The sequence below is a fragment of the Squalius cephalus genome, assembly GCF_949319135.1.
Source record: "Squalius cephalus genome assembly, chromosome: 7".
NCBI lineage: Eukaryota > Metazoa > Chordata > Actinopteri > Cypriniformes > Leuciscidae > Squalius > Squalius cephalus.
The window spans coordinates 38,345,197-38,369,506 of NC_137128.1; the positions used below are offsets into that span (position 1 = coordinate 38,345,197).

The 24,310-nt window shown below is 38.3% G+C and overlaps 1 protein-coding gene across 4 annotated transcripts in view; it reads right to left on the bottom strand.

The window, feature by feature from the left end:
- cadm3 (cell adhesion molecule 3) overlaps positions 1-24,310 on the bottom strand; it is a 62,490-nt gene that overhangs the window by 37,825 nt on the left and 355 nt on the right. For all 4 annotated transcript variants that reach the window (XM_079876285.1, XM_079876284.1, XM_079876282.1 and 1 more), the window contains exon 2: positions 23,016-23,206. In XM_079876285.1, coding sequence (XP_079732411.1) covers positions 23,016-23,136 — 121 coding nt within the window. In that variant the 5' untranslated portion in view covers positions 23,137-23,206. The remainder of the gene's footprint in view (positions 1-23,015; positions 23,207-24,310) is intronic.

The window sequence follows — 24,310 nt, forward strand, 5'->3', positions numbered from 1 at the left end:
CATGAAAAATAGTCACGAATGTGTGGAGGATCCAAGTTAAAAAACTTCGATGTCTGATTGCCGTACAGACAAGTTAGTGCGTTTCCTAACAAAGCAGACACAACATACAATTTCCCAACACTACTCAAACCAATTTTTAAACTCTTTTTGAAGTCCATGAACTTGAAGTAGTTTGCTATGTCCCCAAACAACCACTCCACAGACACTCTGACTTCACTCATTCTTTTGTTGAATTCCATCATTTGAGGGGTGAGATGAACATGTCGAAATGGGGCTTGCAGATGCACACGCATTGGGTATGCTGGGTCCCCATACACACATTGAATGACCATCTATAGACATGGCATGATGTTGCAGCAATGCCAACAGCCCAGATTCTGCCAGCATTCCAGAGTCATGCTTCTTTCCCTCTGTTAAAAGATATTTTTTAATTAAAAACATATTTTATTTTTATACATTTTAAAGGGAATGACAATGTTTCCATAGATGGTAAATTATTCAGACTTTGCCTCAGATCATTGTCTCTTTAGCCCCGCACACGAATCAGCAGATTTCGCACATCATGTAGTAGTAAATACGAGAGAGAGGCAAACACAGGATTACTCCAGCAACAAAACCATAGATGCCTTTGAGGATTACAAGACGTTTTGCAGTGCCGCGTTGTGAAAAAATTGCCTTTCAATTGCCTTCATTGTGATACTAACATTAAGAAAGTGTGGATAAACTTTTTTTTACGAAGTTCCAGATCGCTTAAGTAAGTAGTCAGTTCAAAGAGACTAAAACTAAAAGATGATGCAGTGCCGATACTGAATCTGAGAACTCGCAACACACAAGTGTGAGTAACAATGTTTTTACCATGTGTCACTATTGCTTTGTGTGTTACAGATCGTTTGATATGTGTTACCATATAATATATACTCACTTGTGAATATCATTTGTGATGAACGATGTATATAAGAATGACAGTGTGACAAACGATGGTACATTTAATTAGTTTACATGAAACACCATAAGTTATCCTAGTTATCATAGCTTGTGATTGCCTACAACGCTCAACACTGCAAAAACATGTTGTAAATAGTAACAATTGTTTCTCTTCACAGTGGACAGCTCACACACAAATACGCACTGAAGCATTGATCAGCAGCTATCGAATTAACTTGGTACTCAGTACTCAATACTACGTATTGTTACGTTTTTAAAAATGTAGGTATCGACTTATTTTGACAACACTAGAATGTACACTGTTCACAGTATTTCAATTTCGGTGTGCATGGAATACATGTGTAACGGATGCCAGCTAGTGAGAGCTGTGCGAGTAAGGCCAAGGAAAATTGACATCTTCAGTTGTTTTATTTGTGATAACACAATGAAACATGCCAAATTGTGCAGACATACTTTTTGGCCAGGCAACTGTTTCTATGCATTTTTTGCATAGTAAAATAAAACCTGTAGTTGTCAGATAAATACCTTAACCAAGTTTAGTGTTTTGCTTTCCCTTCACATTTAAAATATTGTAAAAAATATTAAACATTTTCCTCATATTTTGATCATTTAATCATTAAACATTAAACAAATACCCCCTCCAGACATCAGGATATAATAATACATTTTCAAGATATCGCCACTCACAGAATTAAACGTGCATAAAGATGGCATGTATTAAAATGCAATGAGGTACTGCGGCAGAAGTAGAAACAATATTGCACATATTCTTTTAAAAATATAATAGGCAATACTCAGTGTACACTGCAAAGGCATAGAGACATCTATGATATTCTTAGTAATAGTGTCAGTGTGCTTGGCCATCATGAATATGCATGTGTGCATTTCTGAGGGCATGTGTTACGAGTTCTGGATATGAAATAATCACAATAGCATAAGATGATCAGTGTCTTTACAGCTATTGTTCAATAAACCTCAAGAAGAAATGCGAACTGAACTGAAGTGTGGGTGGAGGTCTCTTCAAAACATCTTCCTTAGAGAATATCGAGTCCAAAAGTATTAAATTAAACCTTGAAACTGTAAAACTTTCCATCTAAATTACACACTGACCATGAAGACAATACACCAAGCTTTTCCATTTCAAGATACACCATTAAAATAAAAATAATGTTATTATCAGGTTTCACGTAACAAAAGAAATGAACACTTCAATCATGACTAGGTTTACATTAATCCAGCAATTCTGTTTAGAATCATTGTTATAATTAATCCCCTGATCGGGTTTAATATAATAAAAATATGAATCCCATGATGATGTTAAGCAGAATATTATAAATTAATCCCCTGATCTGGTTTAGAGTAATGAGAGGTACACTTGACTGAGCAAAATGAAAAGCAGCAGAGACAAAATGTGTGTGTCATAGTTACTGAGATGGAAACATGCAGAGACCTGAAGAGGAGAGATGTAAGGAATTACATTTACATTGAAATGAGAGACAGAATGAAGACATGTCATGTTCAGTGATCAATTCTACATTTTAATGATTAGTTTTTAAACCATTTCCGTGCAGACAAAGAGAAAAGAAAAAAATACAAATCGGAGAAAAGGGCAGGGAGGAGATGGAGATATTCTTTAAACAGCTACAGTTGGAAAACGTTTAGCTTATGCTCTATAGGTAGGAAGGAGCAGTCAGACGTCTATTTGTGCATTTGACTCATTTCTCCATCCAACAGCGCTGCTGCGTCTTATCCAATACAGCTTGACTGCTAGCATTGTTCAAGGTGAAGTTTGAAATTAATCCCAGGAAAAGAGTTTACAATTAGACCCTGGTAAAGAGCTTAGCATGTCATGTTATTGTGACGACGCTAATGAGCACAAGTCCCTCCCCATGACAGATTCGAAAAAATGCAGATAGTTTTACTTCCTGGTTTATTTGGCACACTATAAATGGAGGGTCTAATTAAGTAAACTGCTTATAACATGCATTTAAAAATGCAACATGACATGCTCCAACCATCTTCTAATGAAAATCATTTATTAATCTGTTTTTCACCATAAAAGCTCCATGGTTTAATGACTGAAGGCAAATATATTAAGACAGCCATGAATATTAGTATTGTAATTTTACTTTTGTAAAATACAATTTATAATTATTATAATTATTATTATTAAAAACCATTTTAATTTGACAGTACAAAAGTATTAGGCCTACTACTTAAGTAGTGTATTTCATACTTTTAATGTTATATATTTTGTTGGCTTGTTACATGATCCCAAATGTTTCCAATAATGTTTAAATCCAGAGATATCCGTTATTTTAACCAGTGTAACAGCCCGTGTCATTGCATCACCTGTCAGTGACAGCCTTACCCTCGATTTCCAGTTTCACTTCCGTAGAAACCATGGAAAACCCCAAAACGCTTTCATATATTATGTGCTTTATTAGACAGGTGAGCAACTGTTTGGTTGGTTCCCTTTATCGTCAGAAAACGAATCATTGTTAACAACATGTTTAATCTTAATTCTGTAATCTTAAATCTGAAACAAAATTCAAGTTCAGGGAAGAAGGTGGATGTTTAACATAACTTTAATTGTAAAATAAACATAAACAACAAAACGTAAGGAGCCACAGCATCCGTCCGGCATATACGCATAATTAAAACAGCAGCATAAAATGTCCCATGCCTCTTGGCCCACCCAGCTTCATAACACAGTAACATTAATTAAACTTTAATACATTAGCTCATCTATGAACACGAATTCTGCCCCATAGGATTGCTTTCCATCGGCTGTGGAGGTGAAGATGACAACTCCCTTGATACCACGCTCATTCACGGCATCATCAAGCTACTCCTTTGTTATTGTTTTGAATATCCAACCTCTAGCGGTGAAACTTAATTTGCCTTTAAACTAATAAATTTGGTTTATTGGCAGGTAAGCTCTATTGTCACGACTCACAATATGTTTTTTAATTCTGTCATAAGCTCTGTTTTTTTCATGTCTACTTGTAACATTAATGTGCCACAAAATAACAAAAAAAATTTTTTTGACTGTGCTCCTCCTAAATTATTCAAATTAGGAACACAAATGCTTGAGAAAATTCTAAGTGTAGAGCCCTGTATAGTATTCTGTTCTCTGTTGTATACTGTGTATATTTGCAAATGTAGTATGTCAGATATTCCATGCAATTTGCATACCGTGCACACATACTGTGCATACATAAAAAATAATTGTAAGTTATTACGATATCCGGAAAATAAGACTGAATGTGACATACTGATCCTATAGTCTGCATGAGATTTGCAACATTCACTGAGCCATGACTGCTAGCGCATCAATCACAAGCAAACCAGCATTTACCATGGTCAATTCACCGATTTCATGCACAAATATACATGTGAAGCATGTGACGTGTTAATTGTGTGAGGACAGAGCACTTACGCTCATGTGTTGAAGTTCATAAAGACATGTGCAGCACGCAATGAAAGACACTTCAGAAGCATGTGTTAGGTATGTGAAGTACTTCATGACAAGAAACTCACTGGCAGGTTGTACTTCATTCAGAGCTTGCAAATTAATTCTAACGAGTATATAAATAGATCTCTCACCTGCTTGGGCAAGAGAGAGTGAGAAAGATTTTATGTGTGTGCGTGTGTGTGTGTGTGTGTGTGAGCCTGTGTGTGTATACGCTTCCAGTAATCGCTGGTATGGTGCCCAAATGTTAAAGGAATGTAATGTGAACCATCCAAGCTTATGTCATGTGATTGGTTTAAAGCGATAGAGAGAAGATTGTGAATGTGTGTGTGTGTGTGTGTGATTATGCTGCATGATACAATATGACACAGCGTGAAAGCCCTTCATCGCTCTTCTCTATCCTCTCCTTGTCTCTCATTTCCACTTTCTTGGTTTCCATTCATCTTTCTCTCTTCCATCCATCCCTTGTTCGCTCTAGTGCCACCTCTGCTTGCCTTATTTCCTCTCTCTTTCTCTCCAGCCTGTTTATTCTGTACATCTGTGGTCCCTTTTTGTGTATCATTCATTCAGTACTCAGATTAGAAACGCTTATTAACGCTCTTTTGTCTCAGCCCACAGAGACGCGGCTGAATCAGATTCACACGCACACGTATATACACAAACACAGACAAACACACATGCAGGTTCATTGACAGGTTCTAGTGTTATTTTCTAGCTCGTATCATGCAACAAGTGCAGTTTTTATCTCGAGGGGAAAAAAAGCCACAGTCTGTGTTAATGACTCTACGGTGAATTAAACAACACAGCGCACTTCTCACCGCTGACAAACCTGGTGAATAAAACCACTCTGTAGAGCAGCTGAGACGAGCCACACAGCGGAGCTTTCAGAGCGAAATTGCTGAATAAAACAACACGGGTCTTTCATCCTCAGCCAAACTGATGGGTGACTCCACAATGTGCTGCTTTCATCACAAGCACGTTGAGTGTGCACATCTGAGGAGCACACATATACACACAAACACGTATATGCACACACACAGCTGTTTCTCCACAACACTGATAATTTTAACCTGCAGCCAGACACCTCTCTCTATTTATAAAAACTTTCTCTCTTTCTCTTTCACGTACACACTTGAAAGATCTCAACATGTTCCATAATTGGATCTGAACAATCTAGCAGAAGTGAGACTGAGAGTGAACCAAACTGGGCTAAAGGTTAACAACATTCATCATTATAAAAACGCACGCACGCGTGGCTCTCCCTGGCCGATAGCTGCTGTTCAACAGACTCACGCTGATCCCGCCTGATCTCCCCTCTCCCCACTTATAGACAGTTTAATCAAACACACAGCGCTTCGTAAGAGCTCTGGCGTCCTGTTAGATCACAGGAAGGGCTGTGGAATGTGACTGGCTACAGCTAGGAGATCAGTGGAATCAGAAGCGAGAGTTTCTGGATGTGGTTAATTTGCTGTTGGAATTGTCTGAGAGAGTTTCTGAGAGCAGCTGGTTGGGTATATTGGAACCAAAAGTTCTTTTTTAATAGAAAACAGGAACAGTTCAGTTTATCATACTATGAATGCTATTAAACATGATTTTATTTCCTTCTAACCACCATTTGGAAAGAAGGCAGTAAAAAGCTGGAATGCAAAAATGATGCTTCTGCTCTGAACGAAGCAAAATTAAATGTTTGGATAGGTCTGTGATTGGTGCAATAAATCCTTGATGCCAACAATTTAGCAATTCCCTGCTACAGACCCAGCAAGCAATAGCCGTCATTTCACCGCCTAGGTTAACTATAGACCCAATATAGTCCGGCTATGAGTAACCCATTTCTAGCCAAAATAACCTTGAATTTGGTTATATGTCATTTTTGCCCCCCAAAAAACTTGCGAGATGTATGATATTCCATCATGTAAGCAAAGTCAACAGTGATTACAATGTGTTTGGTTTAATTTCTTTGACATGTTCTATGCGCTAATAGTATATTCTTGGGCTATGGTTAGATGTCTATTAAATTTTCACTGACAGCCCAAATTTTGCCTTGTTTTAGCCTAGACGTCAGGGCTGTGTTTGGACGGCTATATGGCGTCTTTTAAACGCAAAATTGCTTGCTGGGCGAACATGCAAAAAGCAATATATCAATTAAGAAAGGGGGACGGGGGGTGTAGCCTGGTAATACCAGACTCTGCTACTTCACTTTGCTTCGTAGAGAGAGTCTGGAATAGCATAATAGAGAAGTGTTTTCTCTCTCGTGGGGGGGCGCTTGTCTGAAGTTTAAAATCATTGGTTACCCGTAAGCCAATCACATAACGTTTGGTTATGGCGTGTGTTATGCGCATGCTCAGCCGCATCTAACTTCCACTGTAAACACATGTATGATGCAAAAACTAAACCATTGAGCGAAATACCGGAGTGAACATGGTTGTGAACGACTTTTGCAGATTATGTGAAGTAAATCTACGCAAGTACGCATCCACCACGGTACAATCAGCGTCTACGTCACGGCTCTCAGCCCGCCCTCTGTTCGTTGATTGGCCCGGCTGTTTTCAGGCCGGTGGAAAACTGAAAGATACGCTGCTATCTCAGACTGACTACAGGAGCGAAATGAAATTAGCGGAAGTAGGAAGTCTGACGTAGTCAGGCTACGGGGGGTGTGCGTGTAAATATATATACACACACACACACACACACACACACACAAGGCAATGTTGAAAATTGTTGTTTTACAGAGTCTGACGTTTGGCAGTTATTTGGGGCTTTTTGCTGTGTCCTTGGTCTTAGGTGAAACGTTTCATTGATTTAGACTTGGGATAGCTTGAGAGAAGCTGACGCAATCAGTTAAAGACTGAGCAAAGCTGATACTATCAGAGAGACAGACATACAGAATCTTCAAAACCGATCTCACACTGGCTGCCAATTCTGAGTTCTTCCAGAAGAACTCAGAAGACAGAAAGTACACCTCGAGCAAGAGGTGAAACTGCTTGTGACAGTTTAATCAAGATGATGTTCTGTGCGCTTTATATTAAACTCCAACTTGCAACACATTTATATGACATGATGAAAAGATATGTACTATTTGTTCCATTCAGTATAAATATGTAACAAAAATGATAAATCAAAGTTCCTAATCATCACTGCATCTAATTTTCTGATTTATTAATATATTGTACAAAGTAACAATAATAAAACAATATAAAAGTACACATTAAAATGTACTAATATAACATATAATATATACTAATTCTACACATTCAAACGTTTGGGCTTGTTAAAATATACTGTACTTTTAATCAGCAAGGATGCATTAAATTGATCAAAAGTGACAGTGAAGACATATATAATGTTACAAAGATTTCTATTTAAAATAAATGCTATTCTTCAAACTTTCTGTTCATCAAAAAAAACACTTCCACACTTTCCACACTTCATGAATCAAGCAGGACGACCATTTTAAACTGATAACAAGTAGAAATGTTTCTTTAGCACCAAATCAGCATATTAGAATGATTTCTGAAGGATCATATGACACGGAAGACTGGAGTAATGATGCCGAAAATTCAGCTTTGCATTACAGGAATAAATTACACTAATTCGTTTTTTTTGTTCAAAATGAACCAAATTTAAACGAGTCAATACATCATAAATCCTTCTTCCAAAACGTGTTTTTGTTTTACCCTGATTCACTTTGGTAAGCCTATTACAAGTGTTAATATTTTAGACCTGACAGGATGGTTTTCGCAGGACATTGCATACATATCTCACATTTGCCAATGTGTGTCTCGTCACTGTTGTAAATAGTTTGTGTGTTGTCACAACGAGCAAGAAATGTTGACATGGAGAGCGCTAAATCTCAAACCTCCAGGGAATCACCGTTTTAAAAAGAACACAGAACAGGAGAGTGCTGGCGAAAAGAGAACGCGACACAGCTCGTAATAAAACGAGAGTCAACATCGGCTTGGCTTTTTGGAGATGGTGAGAACTGAGTGATTTAAAATGTTGTAAAAGCAATACGGAGATGGCATTTTTATTACTTAACAGGTGAGTGAGGTATTTTATTGAACAGATAAAATGCCATATGTAGCTCTCTAACAGAGTTCATTTTAAAGAATTATCTGTTGTGAAGGGCCATTTCATTGTTGTAGTGCTGTGCTGAGATTTATTTTCAAGGATTTATCGTGTCAGTGGGTTTAGCTACTGTAATGTCTTCAGCTAGTCAGCTTGAGATCCTTTCCATCTAAACTGGTTATATCTTTTAAGTCTATTAGTGAATGTTTTACGAGCAGTAGGATAACCATAATCATCCGCACAGTCACTCAGAGCCGAAACACAGCCAAAACAATGTTCTTCCACAAAATGCATGCAGTTTTGTTACATAGTGTACCTTTAAAATATAAAATAAATCAGTTATTTGTAATTGTAATAATTAATAACATTTCACAATATTACTGTTTATGGCTGCATTGACTGTAACTGAATGAATTTGTATTATTACATAAATAAAAGTAAATAATATATTTCATACTGATATTACCATGCAGCTGAACTTGTAGTAGTAGTTGTAGTAACCTAATGTTAGATAAAATATAAGCACTGCACTCAAAAAGTACTGGTTGAAACAAAACTAACATTGTTTTTAAAATGTTGTAGTAACACATATCATAAGCAAAGGTTAATCCACTAAATATATGCTCGGAAATCATCCAAGGAACTTTGAAAAGCTTTTCTAATGGGAGATAATTGGAGAGAAACAGAAGTATGGCTTGGTAATGGAGGAGAGGGCCCAACCTCTGTTGTCTAAAGATATTCCTTCCCACACGCTCACTGAGGATATACAGCGGAGCCAAGATCCTTACCTATTCTTTGAAAAATTTAATTTCACTTTAAAAAGGAGCAGAACGTGAGGTGCTTGTTAAAGTGATGAAAAGTTCATTAAAATAAAATGGAAGCGGCAGAGAATAGGCTGATTGTTACAGCAAATACTCAGTAGATCGCTTTAATGATAACTTCACTAATCATAGTCATCGCAGCAGAACAGTGGGCCGCAGGATCATAGACGGCATAAACAAATTTACCAGCTCATCTGTGGTTTGTCGACAGATCATATTATCAATGATTGTGGATCATTTCCTAGGGGAGAATGACCTCTGCTTAAGAGCCTGTGATGCATCTTACTGTCAGAGAAGCTGGAAAGCACTTCCTGAAAACATGATTCATAAGATAGCAGTCTATGGAACTGACAGGGTTCCCTGCTTCTTCTCGACACCAGTTTTTTCTCTCTCTCTCTCTCTCTCTCTCTCTCTCTCTCTCTCTCTCTCTCTCTCTCTCTCTCTCTCTCTCTTCCCATGCCTTCTACTCCACAGACTTACATTTCAACAGAAAGATGCTGGCAACAAAAAGAGAGAGAGAGAGGAAATGTACTACAAATACCCAGAGGGTGTGTGAGAGAGCGAGAGAAAGAGAGTGCAAGAGCGCGAGAAAGAATCAGCGGCATTAGAAAAGATGCCAGCAACAAATCTGTCCTCTGAGTTAAGTGAGCCACTGGCACTTACACACAGCTCTCCCGCCTCTAAATCTCATCCACATTAATGATTGGCCAGCATTACCGCCCATTGCTTAATCTCTCATCATTATTGGCCACATCTGGAGGAGCCAAGCCGCTCAATCAAGCCACAGCCGCATGTTACGCTGAGGTAAGGAAGCAAACACACCAGCACTTTCAAACAGATCGCATTTCCCAGGGAGCTTTGCAGTGGTAAACACAGCCCCAGGGCACTCCTGAAAGCAGGAAGTGTGATCCAACTGCCAACCGGCTAATTGGAAATGCTTTCCTCCGTTCGAATGGACACAGCTCTCATTCCTGCGGACCCGAGCACGGTCCCGCAGAACCTTTGAAGCCCGCTACGGGGCCCCTTTAGCTTGCTGCACAATTTTGACATGGTGCAGACTGGAGAGAAACAAGTCCATGTTTTTATTCATGAAAAATATATCACGGGCGATGTCGGCTGGATAAAAATACCCACATAAAGTGGGCCAAACTGCTTTGAGTAGAGCATTGTGATGTTTATCTGGGAATGTGTGGCACTGGGATCTCTTTGATCGGATTGCTCTCTGCCTCTTGATTTGCTTTTAGATATTTTTAGATTATATATATATATATATATATATATATATATATATATATATATATATATAAGTTCAGAAAATCTGGAAAAATATTAATCCATTTAAACTTAAAGTCATTGAACTCAAAGTCATAGAACGGAAATGTGATGCAAGTTTATAGAATCCTTGGAATTCTTTTAATTTTTTTCCTCTCCCAGATGTGTGTTTTCTCAAGCAATGAACTGGTGGTTGAGGACAGGCTATTGCATTTTGCAAAACAAGTACGCCACAGGGTGATTCATGGTTTGGCATTACTTTATTCCCAAGAAATCAGCTCTCATCCTACAGCCCTGTAATGCAGATAGCATCTGTTTTAAGAGCTTTTGTAGCTCAGCCTCATGTCAGAGTAAACATATTGTATGCTGATGAATCTAGGGCTCCACAGCATCAGCCTACAGTTATTAGAGTTTAGATGGAAGATAACAAATTAGCAATAAGGAATTATCCACCGACTGTGGATGCATATAATGTACTGAGACAATTCAAACCCCTCTGCAGAACACATGTTTACGACTTATACATTGAACTTCAAATCCAGGGCTTCAAATCCAATAGAGCAACAATCCAAGGACAATCTTTTCTTACTGAATCAAATGACTTTTATGATTTTGGCTGCATCCCATATTCCATACTTCCCTACAAAACTGAAGAGGTTGCCTAGCCTTTCAATCCATGAGTTGGAACATGAATTAAACTGGCCACACTCCACAGGAAGGTGAATTGTAAATCTGAATTAGAATGACAGGAAGATGAATTTACTGATTTGCAATTCAAAGAAATTCCACACAGGTAATGCATTCTGTGAAATGAAGTGTTCTTATACCCTACTCCACAAAACTACTACATATAATGTATATATACACTTCATACAAAATTCTATCTATCTATCTAAAATATCTATCAAATCAAATCAATCCATCCATGCATCCTTTAAAACATTCCGACTTCCAGAGTATTTTTTTTATTTTTAAGATTAAGATTTGTCATTCAAAATTATAAATGTTGCTTTTCCAGATAAAAATGACAGTTAGTTTTGGTAGTTTTGGCTTTGGTACTATTTTCACAAGCAAGGTATACAAATTTTAAAACTCTTAGTACAAAAATCCAAACTGATCACACTTGCAACACAGCTAGTCATTCTTTCAAAAGCTGATCTCATGCTTTCATTCAGTTATACACATTTTCAGTCCACATAATCATTGCTTCAAACACAAGATTATTGTAAGATGTAATGAGAACATTTGGTTTAATCACCAAAACACAACAGTATGATCTTCTTTCAACTTAGTACTTTTAACAATCAATTCATTTCATAGCAAACAATGCAAGATACATGTTTCAAATCACCCTTGTTGCTGAAACAATTACAGCAACACAGGCAACAGATGCCACATTAGAAAATACACTTACCTAACTTACCTAAAATAAAATCCATAATGTTTGTAATAGTATATATTCAGTGTGTTATCAAAAGGTGTTATGAAGTAATGACACAGCCATGAGGTTCCGTGCTAAAACAGAGTTTGCTGTCAATACAATAAATGTTCTCACTGAGCCATATGAATCTATACTGTAGTTGACCTTTATAAGAATGAGTTACAGTAATGTGGCACTCTCTATGGTAATCTGTTTACAGTATCACATGGCATACATACTGTAATGCAAAATGCTGCATTTGATGCCATCTGTCTCCCTTCTTCTGATGCATCTCTCTGATGCATCTCAACATAGTGGTTATAATCAGAGATAAATTGCTTATAATGTAAAAAGAATTCATTACATTTGGTTATCCGTATCGGAAATTGCAAACAAAGTAGAAACTTCATCTATTGAATCTAATTCTATAGAAAACTATAGATAAGATTTATTGACTAACCATTAAGATCAGCTGGATTAAATAATAGACAAATGTATTAAACTGAACGAAAAGAGATGAAAATCAAGATTCAATTCAAATCCAGGAAGTAAACTGGAATTAAAAAAGAAAACATTCTTAATACAGTTTTGAACACAACCCTGGCTTTTAGGAGCTAAAATTGCATTGTTTTATGATTCAAAGCAAGGCTATATTTCTAAGCTTGTTGCATCATCTCATGAATATGTATGTCTGAATATTCCTGAAAAACGCTCATGTTCTGATTAATGACAGGAGATCTTTATCTATCCCAGCTTACACAGGAAACATAGAAGACAGAGTGAATTTAATCCAATCAGATAGCCTCTTACATCTCTAGATACAACCATTTTGAACTCACAGAAGTCTCAACACTTAACCTTAATCTAATAGGTCAAGTTTCTCTTGCTTGTACACAATCTCTGCTCAAACCCCTTGACACGAGATGACTTTCTGGAGTGCACAAAAAGGTTCATAGCCAGCAAAAAAGAGAGAAAACACACCCTCAGTACCCACTTCAGTCTTTTGGAGTAGACTCTCAATTGTATCACTTTCTAACTTACAGATAACATCTGGTACCAGTGAGGATTTTTTTCAAGCTTTGGTAAACTACATTTCCCAGGAGTCAGTGGAGTGTTTTAGAGATCGTAGACAGGAAATAATGTCCTTTCTCTGACTTTGTGCGTCTCACTCAGGGGTTCCGGCATGCAAACGACGCCAAGACAAGGGTGACTTTCATTTCCCTCTCTCTCCTTCTGTTTCTGTTTGCAGGTGTATTTCACATCCAGAGCCACATCTCGACACACCTACAGATCTCACGCATGTCTATAAAAACCCTGAACAGCCGTATACTGATTACACTGATCTTTATCCAAGTCTACATTGAAACAGGACAGCCACTCTGGTGCTGGGCCAGAAGAGCCAATTCACATTCATTACGTACCTCAGAGCAGAGCTGCCGTCTCTAGATTCGTTTTTTTAGGTTTTCGCATGCAACGGCTTTGATTGGAAAGGACTAAAGGGACTCAGTGGTTCTGTTCTGAGAATCTTTGCAAATATTGGACTAGAACAACATTATATTATCTTACTCTCAATTAATTTGACATTACGGTCGTGAAGTCAGCCGGCACATCCGAACATATGAATTTGTTTTCTTCTCCTCATTATCTATTCATCTTTAACACCAGCCTACTAAACGATCAGCAGGGGGAATGTGGCAAAAAATGCTAATGGCCCAATGATTGAAAAACAAGAAAATATATATTTTTTTTACAAAGCAACACACTGCATTCAAGCAGACATTATTGGTTCATGCATTCCCTGGGATTTAAACCCATGATCTTGCTGTTTCCCAACTTCTTGAGTTATGTGAACTCATATAAAATATTTTTAATAAATAAACTTTTTATATAATGTTTACAAGCAATACAAATATGATATAATTTTGACCTTGCAGACATTAATAGATCTAGAAAATCAGAAGTGCTCACTGTAATTGCCTGTGAGCTTTGTTTTTCAATGGAATTAAAAACATGGGCTCCCAGGAATTGCGTAAAGCTATAGTCAAATTGGAGCATGATGTATTTAACGTCTTGCCATTTTGGTGTGTAATATGCTGCAGATGGTAGTGAGCAGCTATAGGTATGCAGTCTGTCCATGTTGAATAACATGGCTTTTGTTTTTCCAAATCTACGTGAGTTGCCAACCTTGACCACATTTTATGACAACACAAATGTGAAAGCTTTTCTACATCTGTGATGCCTCATTGCCCTCTAAGATACCTAATTTTGGCCAAATTCTACAACATAATTCCATGTTTGCTTATCGGAGAAGAATGCACCTTTTCAGCTGAGATGCTACCTTTAGAGACGGAAGGAAAAAAGCTGCATACAAGGTCTTGGAACATTTTAAATCAATATATAATCTTTACATTTAAAAAACACTGTTTATCTAAAAGCACTTTGTTTTAATGCTAGTGTGTTCATTTTAATGGAACATATACAGGGACCATTGCAATAGAAGGATGATATTTGTCTCTAAATGGAAACACAAAAGAACAATAACAGGATAAAAAGAACAATCTACCTCTCTTTGAAATTAAACAAGTAAATCAAGTGAGACAAAATTCACTTTTGAGTAATTAAAAAATGTTTTTTCTATAAACCACTTAAAAAATCCATAATAATGACTTATAAAATGTCCCATGAGTAGTTTCTCCACATGCAGACCTTTCTGGTGTTTTCTTGTGTTGTGAGAGAAGAGCCATCAGGGGTTAAGATGTGCAAAGTGTGCAAATAATTTGTGGCCTGTCGTCTGACTAATCAGTTTTTTAGTGATCCATTACTCTGCATTATTTATGCTAAGTAGCTATTCTGTTCAGGACCATTTATAATGAACATTACTTGAAAGATCTCTTAGAGGCATTCGATTACACAACACACACACACACACACACACACACACACACACACACACACACATAATACCACTTTAATCCTGACATGCTTTCACAAACATGCACATATGTCAGCAAGCATCACTAGGGTTTTACACTGTAAGACTGCATAAATCACTCAGCCCAAATGTGCACTAGCAACACAAATAGCCATCAAAATGTCTCAGGTCAGTGGAGGGACACAACAACATCCTTCAACACACCGTCATCAGCCACGCAACAAACAAACAAAAAGGCTAATTTTCCCTTGCAGTGTCTCTTTCGATGAATCTGTGATGCACAGTTGTTAAGCCCTATGAAATGAGCCCCAGAGCTGTGCCGTCCTCTTTAAAATGACCTTTCAGAATTGATCAAGCAGGTTATGGAGGATATCCAGATGCTTCCACCACATGTTGAGCTGCTCGCAAACATGTCACAGAGGATGTAGCACACATATCGGAGGCTACGGGTGATCTGTCCTACAAGTCACACACACACATCAGAGACCACATGAGCAACACAAGCACACACACTCACACAGACATCAGAGAACAGAGGTTAAAACTCCACGAACTCATGCACACTGCAGAGACCATGAGCGATGAACTGGATATCCCTCACACACCAGAGGACCAAAGTTAAAAGTTGTCTCGCTCACACACAGCCAAATTCAAATGCGTAGCCAACACATCAGACAACATGACTGGACATCTGAACACACTCTCACACACACTTACAGTCTACTCACGAAACTATGAGTGAAGACCTGATAAACTTATATCATGATATACATTAGCCAAACTCATATCATGATACACATGCTAATCTTGTTTCCTTTTTTAATGCTTTAGTACAGCTTTCAACTTACAATATAACCTAGTTGAACAAATGTGAAAACATAGCAATAGTTATTAAGAATAATAGCAATAACAAACACCATAGCTCAAAATAGAAACAGACAAGAACAGTAACTACAGCACAACGTTATTATCGCAGATATAATCTATGCCAAATGGCACCATAAACACTCGAGGTGATCCTACGAGTCCGCACTTTCGTGACATAACTGCACTTTGACTGTCGAGAAAAAGAAGTGCACATCGAGGGCGCATATTGACCGCAAAGGGGGTGCTCACGAGCACCCTTCTGAAACCTAAAATTACTAAACAAAATGGGACACCCTGGACTTAACAGACACACGCACGCGGCAGCCATTGTAAGTCCACGAGACCGAAAGTGCATATGAAGTGTGCCATTTGGAACAGGGCCTATGACGTTGCTACAAAATAAATCATATTTACTGGAGTTGTGAATGTGGGTTTGCAGACTATTGAATGAGGTGTAACAGTGTACCGTGAAAAAAAAAAGTATTTCTATTGAGTTGTCTTTTACGGGATACACGCGAAAACAAACACAGCGTTAAGTGTAGGCCTTTGCAGATTCACAAACAATTAACTCTTCTGAGCCGGCTCTTTTCAGTGAATGAATCAAAATTAGACAGCGTGACCAGTTTAGGCCCTGTCCCAAATGGCACACTTCATGTGCACAAGCAGTCTTGTGGACTAAAGCCGCATGCACACTGTACAATTTATAATTGTCCTTTACGACTATTGCTTGTTAAACTCTATGAACATAATCCTCGCTGTAAGCCATGTCACACTGTAAGATCTCAGTTGTCTTTAATGTCAGACTGTACAGCAGTCAAGGCACATTAAAAATGGACGCATTCAAGAAGACTCGTCTGGAGTCACACCAAAATGACATATTTAAACCTTTTTTCCTTGAAACAGAATTCTTCATGCCTTAAAATAGCTTGAATTTAACCCTATACCCTTTCCTCATTTAGTATACGTGGTTCTATGAATATGCAAATTAACCCCGCCTCCACTCACTCACACCAGCTCAGAGATCCACTCGTTGACGATCACACGTTGACCTGATTGGTTACAAGGTAGTTTGTGACGTCAGAAACACCAGCGATTTCAAACCGTGTTTTTGAGACTGTCTTTGGACAGCAGTGTTAAAGGTTGTATCAGTGATTTCAGGCCCCCCCAAAAACAGATCACATTCATCTAATCTTTCCTAATGATCCGCTAGCTGCCCGCCCCATAAGCATGCCGTCAAAAAAACACGTCTCTGTAGGCAGTGTTGGGAAAGTTCACTTTCTACATGAACTAGTTCAAAGTTCAGTTCACAAATTTTAAAATGAACTAGTTCAGTTCATAGTTCATACTTCAAAATTTTGAACTAAGTTCACAGTTCCAAAAATGAACTAGTTAATAGTTCTTTTTTTCCATGTTGCTGCGAGATATTATTTTTCAAAATGATTGCCACAGCCCATATAGAACCACAGACAATTATTTTATCAGTTTTAACACTGAAGATATGCGTCAGATTTTTCCCATCCTCACCGACCTTGTCATAAAACTCGTTTAAATGATCATACGACGCCTCCTTGCTGCTTTTTGTTTTGATTTGTAACATGATGAGTCGTTCATGAACGATCCTCATTCATTGCGTCTGTCACGTGACAAATGAACGAAAGACTCGGAAGGTAAAGTAATTATTTATGTTCCCTGTAAACGATTTTTGACTGCATTATAATGATTTCTTAATTCAGAATATGATCAAGATTGCGTAGGTTGATGTGTTCTGAGAATTTGCCAGTTAATAGTATAACATTTAAAGCCCCTTAAATGAACGAAATGACTCGAAAAAAGATTTGTTCATTTTGATGAACGAGATCGAACAAGAGAGTCAGTAGACACTGGTGGCTGGTGTTGCCAGATTGGGTGTTTTTTTCCGCTACATATTAAGGCCGGTTTACGGTGTGTTTTAGCCGGGTTTTCGTCTGGAAGTCTCTATAGAAATCTGGCACTCTATTGAACGAAGTTAAACTGAGAGAGCGTGCCGTTCACAGACACCAGAATGAACGAGTTCACAGTAACGTTCACCAGGCAGTAATACAGTACGTTCAGTTCACGTTCACCCAAAATATGAACGAGTTCATGAACTATCGTTCAATGAACGCGTTCAGGCACAACACTGTCTGTAGGCAGCCTAGGCTCTGAGATCTGCACACAAAAACAATTGGTTTCACCAACCACTCAAAACCAAAACAAATAGTGTTCCAACCAATCACCGACAGGGGGAGGGTGTTGTGAGGTTTTGAGCCAACTTCTTCTTCAGCTCCGACTTCGCGTGTAGCCGTACACGAGCACAAAACCTCACAACACCCTTCCCCTGTCTGTGATTGGTTGGAACACTATTTGTTTTGGTTTTGAGTGGTTGGTGAAACCAATTGTTTTTGTGTGCAGATCTCAGAGCCTAGGCTGCCTACAGAGACGCAGTTTTTTGACGGCATGCTTATGGGGCGGGCAGCTAGCGGATCGTTAGGAAAGATTAGATGAATGTGATCTTTTTTTTTTGGGCCTGAAATCACTGATACAACCTTTAAGGAGAAAATACTCAGCAATGGTGTTGACTTATGAATTTGAACATGGTTTGTCTAAAGCATCTTAAAAACACCACATAGACATAAACAACATTAAAAGCTTGATTTTGACTTTAATGCTACGCCAACGCAGATTTGAATGTTTGCTGTGATTGAACTTGAAAAAGGACTGATAGACATAGCAGAATCATTGTCATTTAGGAATAAGATCACGTGGGTGTCTGAATTTTCTGTATCATTAGCCGCGTTTCCATTAACCTTCAAATTGCGAATTGAAAATACGCCCAATGGAAACACGTCAATTTCGCAAAAACTCCCATTTATCGCAAAAAAGTTTTTACGCTCGCATGAGGTGGTTTTTCAGGCAATTCGAAAAAGGAATATTTCGCAAAACTGCAATGGAAATAGTTTTTGCGCATTTACAGGTCACCTGACTTAGAAGGCGCGGTGTGTTTGGACAGAATACGAGACGGAGTTCTTTATTGAATTCATAAAAGACAAAAGAATGACAGAAATACTGGATTCTAAACCTCAAAGAAATGCCACAATCAAGACCTCGGAGCAGAAATGAGTGAGAAAAACCCAGAAACACTTCATATGTGCCGCTCACAGTATAGCCTAAGGGTCTTTCCTTGCCATTAATGCTTGGATAACATGCCTACGTTCCCTTCCATTAGTAATAATAATGTCTAGTGCAGTACGTGGCTGTGATATATAAACTTAGCAACGTCCTTTGCCATGATTTTTGGAATGACTTATCGCGAGAGGAAAAAATTACGTTTCAGTCGCATAACATCGGTTAATGGAAACGCCGTCATTTCGCAATAGTTTTTTATCGATACTTAGAAAAAATCGCAAAAGTTTAGCGCGATTCTTTAATGGAATGGCTAATACTATTAAAATTATAATTTGAAAAATATTTCATCTTAAAAACCTTTATATTAACTTCCTTTTTATTAATGCAGTACAGATGACAACCATCTGTTGTCTCCCAGTGGTTTACATTATGCAGTTTAGCATTATGTGATTAATTTACAACAAAACAAAACAAAATGCCTTTATCTCCAAAATCTTTTTATTTTTTTGTCTTGCATTACGTAGTGAAATTGGACAAGCACATCATTTTCTGCTAATTCTTTTTTGTGAATTGGAATATGTGCAAGGGATTTTGGGTGATTGAAGGATACACATGATGCATCCTTCAAAACAGGCCAAATGAAGTACATGAAACGAAGGCTGCCTTCAAAGGATCCTTTAAATCAAGACGTCCTTTGACAGAGATTGAAGGCGTGGCAGCCGAGACATGCACCCTAACTAGGACACAGCCTTCCGATTGAGATTATTGAGATCATTATTTCTTAATTCAAATTATCGCAGAAGTACTGTGATAAAAGTGTATAGTTCGGATATAAACACTGATGTCTACAGTAGCAATTAAAATAGAGTAAATCACCTTTTGAAAGTAACATGGCGCTTCAAATAACGAGTGTATCAATGACATCGTTACACCAGTAGGTTGCGACAAGTGACTGTTAAAAATGTAGCCAATTTGTCATTAAAGCATTCATTCAAGAGATTTGTTAAAAAAAATGCTGATTTATTCAGTAATGAAACAAGTGATATCTTTATGAGTGAGTCATTAAATCATTCATTCATTAAATGTTTTTTTTAATAGGGTGCAGCAATTAACACTTTTTCAGAACATCTAGTGATTCTCAATTTATCCAGAATCGTGCAGATCTACTGATCATCCATTATAACCATCATATACAGTCTACATACAATTACAGTTGGAAAGATGAAAGCTTTGTTTACTAAGGCTGAAAGGTATACATTGTCAGTTTAATACACTTTTATTTACCCAGCCTTTGTAATATGTAAACAATATGATTTACACACTAAACTCAGCAGAAACACCAGCACAGTCTGCAAATTTTGAAAAGCTTGAATATGTCGAAAGTCGAGTTTCCAGGTTTTTTAAAAAAAATTCATTTCATTTTAATTCTATTTGTTATTTTATTTTATAAAACGGATAGTTCCAATGTGTTATAATTTTTATAGCTTTTGTTTCTGGTGTTTATTTTATGAATAAAATAAATATTAAAATGAATATTTTTATGGAGTAACCGTTTTACAAAAGCAATAAGCCCCTTAGAGCCGTGTTTTACAGTGGATTTAGAACAGCTAAGGGGCGTTGTTAGGCACGACGCGGAGCATTTATTTGATAAAAAATACAGTTAAAGCAGTAATATTGTGAAAGTTTTCTTTTTTAATAGTCCTATTTAAAATGTACTTTATTTTTGTGATGGCAAAGCTGAATATTCAGCATCATTAATCTAGTCTTCAGTGTCACATGATCCTTCAGAAATCATTCTAATATGCTGATTTGGTGCTCAAGAAACATTTCATTTACATTTACATATTTTCATTTAGCAGACGCTTTTATCCAAAGCAACTTACAAGTGAGAACAAAAGAAGCAGTTAAACTAGGACAACAATATGCAAGTGCTATGACCCTTTTCAGTTTAATCTAACGCAGTACATGTTAAAAAAATAAATGAATAAATACAAATTATAAATAGAATAGAAGAGAAAATGTTAGTATTACTGGATCAAGTGCTGCCAAAAAAGATGTCTTCAGCTACAGACTCAGCAGCTCGGGTTGAGTTCGGTAGGTCATTCCACCAGCAGGGAACAGTCATGGTAAAGGTCAGAGAAAGAGATTTTGTGCCTCTTTGAGAAGGCACCACAAGACGACGTTCGCTTGCAGAGTGCAAGTTTCTGGATGGCACATAAGTCTGAAGTAGTTTAGGTAAAAGGGAGCAGAGCCAGTGGTTATTTCTTATTATTATCAGTGTTGAAAACAGTTGTGCTGCTTACTAGTTCAAAATAACTTTGCACAACACTGATTGGTTACGTAAGCGAAGGAAAGTTTTTCAAAAGCAGGAGGAACAGGCATCACAAGTAAATTAATGTAACTCTTACAGTCGTAGACCACAACATACAAAACACACAAACCAGCAAAACATACTGTTTCCCACTTCAGAGCCAACATTCAACATGCTCATACATATATGCACCAATCAAATAACCCATACATCCTCTCAAACAACCCGCTCCACTACAGCACATAAACCAAAGTATGAGTTTCTTACATATGCAAAAAGCCTGCACACACTCACACATACGCTCACATCCGCATTAAGGATGCATAGGGTTAGTGGATAATGCAAAAGCACAAAAAAAGCACAATAATGAATAATGCAGTGAGCAGCAAAAACAGCTGACAGTTAAAGTGTTTGTCTGTGTGTGAGAGAGAAAGGATAAGATCAGGATCGATAGAAAGAAAGAAAGAAAGAAAGAAAGAAAGAAAGAAAGAAAGAAAGAAAGAAAGAAAGAAAGAAAGAATGAAAGAAAGAAAGAAATACAATGACAATCTCTCTGAATCCAATATCTCAACACAAATCTCTAGTTCACACTTCATAATAAAAAGGAAAACTCTATCACAATCATCATTCATGTATAATCATCCATATTTTCACTCAAAAATGTTGGACATTTGATAGAGATCTGTTCAGAGAGTACTCGAGAGAGTAACAATACACCTACACAAGCCTGTAGACTGATTCGGTCCAACTCATTGTGATTGTGTAATGAACACTTGTGCAGTAGCAATTACACTTCCAACTAAAAATTAAAAGCAGTTATGATCTCCACTCATCAGTCTGCTGAAACTGTGACAATGAACCAGACATTTCAACAGAAGCTGCATTCCTTACTAAACTTTATAATGAAAAAGCATTTTATAATGAAAAGGTTTGATAAAAATGCTGTTTAGTCCTAAACTCCACAGAGGATCAATGTAATAGTCACACACCTACACAAGCCAGAAGACTGATTCAGTCCAACTCAGTAAGTTGTGTAATGTGCTGCACATGTGCTTGAGGATAGATAGATCTGTCCTCTATTTGTGGTGTATTCATAATAAAAGCATCAAACATTTCAAGCTGCAATCCTTCCAAGTTCATTAAAACACTTTATAATGAAAATATTTTATAATAAAAAGAAGATCCAACTTCATTTAAATTGCCTGCTAGCATTGTGTAATGTGTATACACTCTTAAAAATAGAGGTTCTTTATTGGCATCTATTGTTCCAAGAACCTTTAACATCCATGGAACCACAAATGGTTCTTTAAAGTGGAAAAAGTTTCTTTAGATTTTTGGTTTAGAAAATGGTTCTAAATCCCTGAAAGGTTCTTTGAGGAGACAAAAATGGTTTTCCTATATGGCATCGCTGCAAAAACCCAGTTTTGGAACCTTTATTTTTAAGAGTGTACACATAGCCTTCTTGAGAAATGAATGAGATAGATAGATAGATAGATAGATAGATAGATAGATAGATAGATAGATAGATAGATAGATAGATAGATAGATAGATAGATAGATAGATAGATAGATAGATAGATGGTATGTGCGCTATTGTTCCCAAAATTACAAAACACAGCAGAAAATTCCGTTGGAGCTGAGAGGAGGGGGAGGCTCCTCTGTGCCCCACGAGCTTATTAACGGCTCTGTGATTCCCAGAAACAGAAAACACTGAAAACAAGAGGGAGGAGCAGAGTGAGTGCAGAGAGAGGGGGGTTTCTTACCAAAAACGTAGTTGCTCCGAACGGAGGTCGCGAGAAGCATCGTCAAGGCCGCGAGAGCCCTAAGAGCGGCTCGCTGGAATGACGGGAATGTCATACTCTGACGCACGCGCATCCCGCTCATCAGTCCAGCACGTTAAACCCAATAGTCCTCTCGAGACCAGGAGAAGTAGAGAAGCTCACCGAAGCGCTGACTGGAAGAAAGGACAACACACACACACACACATTAACAGACAGAGCGCGCTGATTGGTCGCATTCGCATAGATGCTGAGCACACACACTTCACTCACGCGCTGCCCCAGTGCTTTCATTAATCGTCTCGTGTCATTCGCTGTGTGTAATGTGACGCAGTGATCGAAAACATTCCCTTCGTCACTCAGTAACCCAGAAAACGACTCTGAATCGACAATTGCTACGTAAAAGTGAGTGAAATGCCTGACAAGAATTAAGATTTGTAGAGTGCCGCCCCTGAAATCCTCCCGGTAGCCTTTAACACCGCTCTCATTATTCTCCTACCCTGACTGCTGCTGCGCGCGAGAGGAAGGTGCACCTGTCGCCCGTTGAGAATTCAGCGCGAGCGTGGCCACAACCGTGCGCGCGCGCTCACACAATAGTCCAGGTCGTTTGTTTGCCTATTACTCTCCCTTAGTGAGCTTTTGTGAACTGTGCAAGTCATAGCGTTGCCTGCGGACCGGGCGGGCGCAGAGATGCTCTGTATTGTTGTGCAACTAGAGGGAGGCATGGACGGACAGTGGCTGTCAAACTGTGTGTGTGTGTGTGTGTGTGTGTGTGTTCAGCGCAAGCAGCGAAATCTCGCCTCATCGCGACTGGACGAGGTGATGATACCTGCTGCAATTCTAGGGCACGCGACCCGAAACGGAGCCACCCGCGCCGCCTCCCTCACTCATCGGTTCTTTTCTCGCACTTCTCCTCTTTATTTCTCTCTCTCTCTCTCTCTCTCTCTCTCTCTCTCTCTCTCTCTCTCTCTCTCTCTCTCTCTCTCTCTCCCGCTGAGAACCAGTCCCGTTCTCATCCGCGCAACCGGGACGCCCCACCGAACCACGGAAAACAGTAGCAGGTGCACACAGTCCGAGCTGAATGCAGAAGAAGATGCTACTAAAGCTCGCGATTGGGAGGGGAGGGGAAACGCGAGGGGGCAAAGCAACCATCGGCGCATTTACAGTAAGCCTAAACACGCTTTAACGTCAACCCCCTTCCCTTTGCTCATAGTTTAACACCTCCGAGCTCGTTGAATGGTTTTCTGCCCGGTGCGCCCGTCAGAAGAGGCGCGCGCGGA